General features: G+C 39.6%; 1 protein-coding gene across 1 annotated transcript; it reads right to left on the reverse strand.

Annotated features, from left to right (window-relative positions):
* Nucleotides 1–4,624: 4,624 nt before the first annotated feature.
* On the reverse strand, nt 4,625–5,262 carry LOC121972420 (F-box/kelch-repeat protein At3g61590-like). The gene is made up of 2 exons (XM_042524091.1): nt 4,944–5,262; nt 4,625–4,836 (listed from the first exon to the last, which is right to left on the reverse strand). Exons 1-2 carry the CDS (start codon nt 5,260–5,262, stop codon nt 4,625–4,627), a joined length of 531 nt encoding a protein of 176 aa, XP_042380025.1.
* Between the last annotated feature and the right edge of the window lie 3,902 nt (nt 5,263–9,164).

The following is a 9,164-nucleotide window of genomic DNA, read 5'->3' on the forward strand; positions in this document are numbered from 1 at the left end:
TCACTTAACGACACCGATCTTCGAATCGGTTATTAACTGGTGTAGTATCACTTAACGACACCGTTTCATCAACGGTGTAAAATCGATGTAATATTGTATGTTAATAACACAAGTTTTGGCAGCGGTAAATGACCGATGTAATATTAGTTAATAACACCGGTTTTGCAGCGGTGGAAAATCGATGTAATATGTATATTTTTTAACAGCACAAATTTGATTTTAAAACTGACAATAAAAAAAAAAATACACAAATATTCACAAATTATACAAATATTCTTCATTCAATTATATCCATAAAATACACAAATATTCACAAATTATATAAATAATCTTCTTACAACAATATCCATAAAATATCCAAACATTCTTTTTACATCAAAAGCTAGCTAATAGATATCAAAATCAAGGTAGAACATTCTTTTAACACATCAAGGTAGAACTGCACTTCAAATGTAATCTAGCATGCATTCATCCCACTCGAACCGCACTTCATCAATTTCAACTCTGGAGTACTTGAGATTTGTAAACTGTAAAAACACATAAATCAACCATATGTCAAATAACTAAAACAAATGTGTACATGTATCAAATAAAATAGAATACTGAGTTTTTAAAGGTTGCCGTGGAAGATAACGAATATAACATAGAATCTAAAACTTTCATATATGACACTTAGTATATGCTGCTTAGAATATAACATAGATAATTTGCTCCTTCTAATTCAAGTGTACAGATTGATAAGAACCGACAGCATCATACAACAACTTACTAGGCATGATAATGGTTGAACAAAGAAATATGACTACACAACAAATCCAGTGAAGAAGCATAGAAGAACAAAGCTACCTCTAATGAAGAGATATACTATTTATTGTACTACCTCTAATGCCATCTTGGTATCCTGAATATCCTGCACTAAGCCCCCTATTTTCTGTGATTTCTGCTACCAACCACAACAGCAAGGAATGCGGCAAGAAGGCAGCTGCCTTCTTAAATAATAAAATTGATATAAGCAATAAAGAATAAAATTTATACTTGGTATATAAGGCGGTTAGGTACCAAGTTATTTGATTCTAGGTCCTACTGTCAATCCGCAATGGAAAACCAGCACGCTATCCTTTTCACTTTCAACTCCTTAATCCAATTCCCTCTTTCAGATTTAGCTGTCAGTGGAATTCAGATGATCAGGAAATCAAACAAATAAAGTACAGAAAATCTAATTCCATTTTGGTGACCAGAATTTCAAATTTTCAACTGATGAAACTTCATGATCGCATCTATAATACATATAAATAAGCCAGCAACCCCTTCATTGCCCAGTTTGACAGGGCTTCCTAATGTGAAAGAAAGTTTATTGTGGTCTTAATAGAAAGCTTTTCAAAATGAGGTCTAATTTAAGGGTTTTATGTAAAAGAGTATATTGGTTGGCTTTTAGAAACAATGAATAAAATTGTATGTAAATAAATAAAATATAACATACATATCAAAAGAATGTTCAACAAGGAAAAATGGAAAAGAAACTATCTGAAATATAGTAGCATACACAAACTACAAATCTAATAAAAAAATTTAAAAGAGGGCCCAGGTAAGTCAGCTACTTGCTTACTTGCAAAGTCAAGTGTTTGTAATTCACCTATCAGCAAGAGTGATTATGCTCCTGGCTGCAATCTGAGGCTAGGGCCCTTGAGCTTAACAATAAAACCAGTCCAACCATGCCTCAATTTGAGATTTCTTCTTTATTACTCATATCAATTTTCTTCTTTAGGTTTGATTACCCATTTATCTTAATAGGTTAGGTTAAATTCGAGTATCAATGTGTTAGATATTTAGAGGAAGTTGAGCAGGTTCAAATATCCACAGGCACCCATGAATAAAAAAAATGTAATCAATACTTTAATCCTAAGGTTACCATTTACGATAGCTTCTCCCTAGGTGGGAGACTAGATCTAATTTTCCATGGCCAAGAACTTGGAAAGTTGTATATGCTTCATACCTTAAACTATAAACCATGCACCTGATGCTTCTGCAAACCAAAACTAAATCTGCTTAAAGCATCAACATTATGAGTTGACAAATAAATTTGTAAAGCTTTAGAATTGTCTTCTCATAATTTTTTTCTATATAACAGATTCAAAATTTTACAATCAGCTGAAATATACTAATATAAACCTAAAGCAATAGACAACTATCACATTACAAGGTTTATCATTCATATCACAAAGGAACCTAATAGCACAACCATTAGTCTTTCTAAAGATAATAGAAGGTTCTTTAAGGAGCTTACCTTGGCTACTTTATTGGACGAATCTATACTCCAAAGGAAAAGATTTCCTTCATCAATGCTGATTAGTCTATCATGCTTCCCAGATGGCCACCAAAGGACGCTGACAAGCATACCAATAAGGAGTCATTAAAAGGTGCTTGGAGCCCAAGTATCTTCTTTTCTTTTAATATCAGCAAAAACTGGAAAACACAAACATGCCAAAATGAGATTACCACTTGATCTTAAAAGAATGCTTGTCAAGGGAGACCAATTGTTCGAGTTGTGGGGCATTCGACTGTCCATAGAGCTCAGGAATCTTCCAAACAGAAGCCCCATATGCTTCACCTTTAGTTCAATGCAAACTTTATTAGTTTTAACACAGATAGGGCTGGAATCATTTCACAGAAAAAGATCAATACCCTAAAAGTATTAGCATAACTGTACTTCATTCAAATAGAAAACAAAAGTGCTCAAAAAATATCATAGGGCAGAGTATGAGTTTTAACTCATTCAGACACAACAAGAATGAGAGAAGTGCTAAACAAGATAAACAAAATAACAAATATTTCCACAATAAACTATAGCTCCACGAACAAATTTTCCCCTGAAAGGATTTTTTCATGTAAACCTGTATATACTGTCCCTTTTCTATAATTCACAAAATTAAAAAGGATTCAAAAGTTAGATATATGATGCAAGGCTAAATCTCATGAGTGAATAAACCATACATTTATAATTCCATTTTTGAACAGTTTATGTGGTTAAACAAATTTCCTTTCTTTCCTAGAAAAAAACCAATTACAGAACTACATCGAGACTAAACATAAGGGTTATCTAGCTTAGCTTATTCGCATTCAGAAACACTCACCTACTTACTATTCTACATTTCTGAAGAACACACTGCCACCCATTAATTCAAGACCAAGTTACAGTCATCGTTTACTCACGAGAAGTGAACACTGTAGAGAAAATCCTGGGATCGAATGGGCAAGTCTTGAGATCCCAGATCTCGTTTGGGTGATAGAAGAGACCATCGCATATGAACTCCGATCCTGACGGTGAAAGTCGGATCAGATGCACCTAATAAACAAAAACACCGAAATCACCCACAAAATCATTAGATCGAGATCGACGAGAGAGATGAACCTCGTTTTCCTCTTTGAGGCTGAGAGTTCCGGCGAGGAAGCTGGTGTGGTCAATGTCGGCCTTAACGTCGGCGATGCATCGGGCCTGGGGAAGGAGTGGAGAGGAAGATGAATTAGTAGAGTTCCAAAGAAGAAAGGAGTTGGAGTGGTTACCGCCGTTGCGACCTGGTACTTGAGGCCACCGTAGACGATTCCGGTGGAGGCCCCCCCCGCATTGTGGAAGCAATGGTGTTGAAACTAACGATGGGATAATAATATCAACGTGAAATATATATTTAACCTGTAAAGCCGAATCCTTCTCAATAACTTTCACATCATCATCATCATGTTCTTCTAGGCCTTCATTTGAGAGGCGCCTATGACGTTCAACTTCAGGTTTTATATCGAGGAGGCATTGTGGTTTAACTGAGCAGCTACCCTTCTCCTCACTCTCAAATTCTCGACCAGAAAGTTTCAACACCATTGCTTCCAATTTTTTTATTCTGTCACCTTGGTCAGAAAGCATAGCTTTTGCCTCCTTAAACTCTTTCTGTTGCCTTTCATAGGCAACCTTGTATCTGCCGTAATCCCAAGTTAAATTGAATACTTTCCTAGCTGACCTTAGATATCAAGACAAACGCTACCCAGAGAACTCGGATTATTACCTCAATTATTCATCTTTTGTATTCTCATGATTAACATAAGAGAGTTGTTCATTCCTCTAATTAAATATAATATCTGTTGAAGTATATTATAAATATGTAAAATTCATAAGCAAAACGATAGTTTGATCTCTATCTATAGCACAAGTTAGTGATTGATCCATCTAGAATTAAACAAAACAAGCTACAAAAGTGAATTAGCCTTTCAAAATCTCTCTAATAGCATGACATAGGTCTCTGCAGGTGGTGAACTATCCCAATAATGAAACAATGCAAAAGCGAGCAGCACTAAAAGCTAAGTAAACTCCAGTCAAACTGGTATCTTGCAATCCCAACCGCTTTCAATCTACAAAAATCTATGAACCCTAACTTCTGATAGATCACAGAAGATCCACAGTAACTTCTGGCGACAAATGCCCAATACAAAAGGAAGGAAACGTGCTAGGAGCTAAAAATGACCGATTTCAATAAAATCACGTCTAAAAATGGAATTTGCAGTCGGATCCTCACAATGCAATTCAACCACGAGAAAAAACCAAGTCACGAAGCAGCTGAAGAATAAAGAAATAAAGTAGTTACTTGATGTAAGACCGACCATCTCCGATCTGTAGGGGACCAAGGGCGTCGAGGCGGGACGCGACGATGCCCTCGCTGCCGCCGGAGAGGAGGAGCGCGTTCCCTACCTCCCTGAAGGGCTCGAGGTCGTAGGCGTGGATCGAGGCCTCTGTCCCCAAGGTCACCGCCGCAGCGATGAGGAGCACGGCGATTGGGGCCACCAGATCCATAGCTGGATATCGGAGAAGAGAAAGGAGGCTGGAGAGATCTCACCAGGAGAGCGAGCGAGCGAGCGGAAACAGGGAGAGAGATGAGATGCTTCTTTAGAAAGGGACCCACACGAGGAGACCATGGTGTAGTCGCGCATGAGGCGGTCGAACGACAAGGCGAGCGCGTTGAACTGGGGGGAGGAGCCACCGGGGACTCGAGGAAGCAACTTCCAGTCTCTCTTGATGGGATTGCCGACCAATAAGCGATCTCCGTCATTGGTGTTCATCAAGCAAACCAGGCCACCGGAGGAGGACGTGCGCCAGATGCTCTTTTCTAAGTGGGGGAAGTCGAAGTTATACCACTGGACGAAGCAAGGGTCATACAGGTGGCCCAAGAAGGCGCAGTCGTGAAAGCAGAACCTGAAGAACAAGGGCTTGTGTGGCGCCATCATCGCCCACGACAACAGGGGGCTAGAGTGAACCACCTAGTGTCTTGATCTTGATCGGGAGAGGATCTAGGAAGGGGGAAGAGGGAGATAAGGTTGAGAGAGATGATCGGAGGTTTAGATTTAGGCTGAGAGAGATGGTCGGATGGTCGGAGGTTTTAGGTTTAGGTTTACGCGAGAGAGATGGTCGCGCGGAGGAAGGGGCGGGATAAAGATTTAGGTTTGGAGGGAATTCATAGTGTGGAGATTTTGGCTTGTGGGGAAAATTAAAATATTTTATTTGGGTTCATTAACATCGGATTTTAAAAACCGATGTTAAAATCGGTGTCTATTAACGAAAAAAAGGGCGCTCATAGACATCGCCTAAAAAACCAATGTCTACGAGCTAAAATTTGCGCTCATAGACACCGGTTTTTAGAAAAATCGGTGTAAAATACTCAAAGACATCGGTTTTAGTCTAAAACCGTTGTTGTTCCACTGATGTCTATGAGGGATTTTGTCGTAGTGAGTAATGATGTGTTGCTAGATACCGCTCATTACTTATGCTCCTAAATGGGTTTAGGGGTATTGCCAACGTTACAAGAACCTATAGGGTCACACACTAAGGACAATTAGATGGAGATTAGGTTCATATGATGAACCAAGAGGATTAGATTCATTTGATGAATCAAATTGGATTAAGAGTAATCCTAATTGGGCTAACTTGAGTTGGACTCAAGTTGATACATGTATTCAATGAGTCTAATTTAGATTATGACTCATTAGATCAACTTAATTTAATGAATTAGATTCATTATATTAAGTTGGCTTGAATCAAATGGTTAGATTAGATCAACCATGGAAGAGATTTGGTCAAGTTTGACTTGACTTGAGAGGAAGATAAAAAGTCAAGTTTGACTTGACTTTATGCCACCTCATTGGTGAGTTGGCATTGATGTGGACTAATGATGTTGCTCCACATCATCATGGGGTGCCACCTCATGGAAGTTACAAAGCCATTCTCTTTAATGGATTCACATTAATTGCACTTAATGCAAAATTTGGGGGTTACACTTGGGAAGTGGCCGGCCACTTTTGAATGTGAAGAGAATTCATTTTTCTCATTCAAGTGCATTCACATCTTCTTCCTCTTTGAGCTTTCTCTTCTCCCTCTCCTCCTCTCTTGGCCGAACAAGACAAGGTGCTAGCACACCTTTGTTTGATCTTCTCCATCAAGGATTGTTTGTGTGGATACTTCTAGAGGACCGTACGCTTGACGGTCTAGAGATCCGGCACCTTGGACGAGCGGGATTCGCGAAGGGCGCGCTTTAAAGGTATAACCTTTTTCTTCATGTAGATCTAGAAGTAGATCTAAGTAGAAACTTGTACATGTAAATTTTTGAAATCTATCCTTCGCACGAGATCTAGTGGCATGGGTGATTCGGGGTTTCCGCGACGCGAAAACGCGGTTTTCGCGGCCCGAAAAACCCAACAGTGTTATCAGAGCAACGTGCAAAGGCGTGTACGAGTTTGTTTTTGATTTTTATGAAAAAAATAGCTTCTATGATTTTCTGTAAATTTAGGTTTTTTTTATAGTTTTTATTGGTAATTTTCTCGTAGAAGCGAAGCACAAGTGTTTCGGCACTTGTAGGCTTCCGCTACCGGGAAGATTTTTCCAAAACGGCTTGGTTTCGCCCCAAATCTTTTTGGGACAGCGGGCTAAGGCGCTGTTAGATCGCAAAGGAACCCTCGCGATGGTTAGATCGTGTGTAGGGGCGCTGCCCCTGGCCCCGCAAGGGGATTCGTTCCGCGATTGCGCCCGAAAACTGCTAAACGGAACCGCCGAGAAATTGTACCCGTAAAAATTGTAAAATTATAAAAAAAATTACAAAAAATTATAGAAATATATAATTTTGAATTATATATTAATTTTGTGATAGTCATCACCCAAACGACCCAAATTGGATTTGGAAATATGTTGTAATTCATAATACGACCTGCGTGCTGTTATGTGATGTGCGTGCTGTATTTATTTTTTATTTTATTTTATTTTCACGACCTGCGCGTCGTGCCTTTCTCTTATATTCTGGTTGTAAATTAGATTTAGACTCGAATGTAACTCGAGTTTCAAAATTGTAATGTAAATTTTGAAGCGGTGGAAGGTCCACACGAGACGGAGTTACGAGGAGGGCGCGAGCAACACAAGGTGGTCAAAGGAAGAAGCTTGAGAAGCTGTTGACCTTAGGTTGACCATCCGATCTTCTCATTGGCTTGAGAAGATCGTAGTAGGGCCATGACACAATCACAAAATATTTTAATTAATTGCTTATATGTATGTGATGCATGTTTAATTAAGTAGTTAATTAGTGCCTAGCGATTAGATTAGATCTAAATCGTGCACATGATGCACCCCACGATTAGATTAGATCTAAATCAAGTATTTGATACACATCATCATTTAGATTAGATCTAAATCACGTCAACTCTAATGCCTACCGTGCCGTGATACCTACTACTACCTCGATCACATGTGTTGTTGAATCTGCCAAACAGAGCAACACATATTATCTTGGTAGGGTACGGAGGGACAATCTTGGTCCCGCCTATCAACGCATGAGTGAGTACAACTCAATTAGATTGAGTAACTAGTTAACTCAATTGGATCGAGTTTAAACTATATGCATTATTTAATGGTTGGTAGATAGGTCAAAATCACGTTTATATTAACTCTCGGGTGTATTAGCCAAAGCTAACTCGAGTTTTAATATAAATGCGGATCTTGATCCTATAAACAAGAGTTGCATAGAGATGTAATTGGTAATCGTTACCTACCGATCATACTAAGTCTTGGGCGTATTAGCCAAAGCTAACTCAAGGGTTAGTATGATGTGGATCTTGTCCCACATGAATTATAGAATTCAGTGGGAGCATCATTTAGTTAAAGGCCTAATTAAATGATTAAGAATATGATATTTATTTCTGTTGTAGATTACCATGACGTCGAATACGAACACCTTCTCCCTGCGATCTGTCCTCGAGAAGGACAAGCTCAACGGAGCAAACTTCCTGGACTGGTACAGGAACCTGAGAATAGTTCTCACCCAAGAACGTAAACTGTACGTTCTAGAGCAGCCCATTCCGGAGGCTCCTACTGCCAATGCCCCGCGAGCTGACAAAGATGCTTTCAAGAAGCATCAAGATGACGCATTAGATGTGTCTTGTCTAATGCTCGCTACCATGAACTCTGAGCTTCAGAAGCAACACGAGTTAATGGGCGCTTACGATATGGTTGAACATCTTCGTCAACTGTATCAAGGACAAGCGAGGCATGAGAGATTTGAGATCTCAAGGGCACTGTTTCAGTGCAAGATGTCAGACGGGGCTCCTGTAGGCCCATATGTACTCAAAATGATTGGGTACATAAAGAACCTACAAAAGTTGGGATTCCCACTTGGCCAAGAGCTGGCCACTGATCTGATCTTGCAATCCTTGCCGGATAGCTATAGTCAGTTCGTCTAAACTACAATATGAACGAGATTGACAAGCCACTGCCCAAGCTGCTTAGTATGTTGCGAACTGTTGAGCTGAACCTTAAGAAGGCTAAGCCCAACACTGTTCTGATGGTTCAGAAATATAAGGGCAAGGGCAAGCCCAAAGGCAAGGGAAAGTCCCAAGCCAAGGGCAAAGGCAAGGCACTGAAGCCTAAAGGAGGGGTCGCCAAGGATGCTACCTGCTTCCACTGCGGTCAGACCGGGCACTGGAAGAGGAACTGCAAGGTATACTTGGAGGATCTTAAGAAGAAGCGAAGTGAGACTTCCACTTCAGGTATATATGTTATAGAAGTCAATCTATCTATTTCTACATCATGGGTATTAGATACTGGATGTGCTTCTCACATTTGTACTGATGTGCAGGCGCTGAGAAAT

The sequence above is a fragment of the Zingiber officinale genome, chromosome 4A (assembly GCF_018446385.1).
Source record: "Zingiber officinale cultivar Zhangliang chromosome 4A, Zo_v1.1, whole genome shotgun sequence".
In the NCBI taxonomy this organism is placed as follows: domain Eukaryota; kingdom Viridiplantae; phylum Streptophyta; class Magnoliopsida; order Zingiberales; family Zingiberaceae; genus Zingiber; species Zingiber officinale.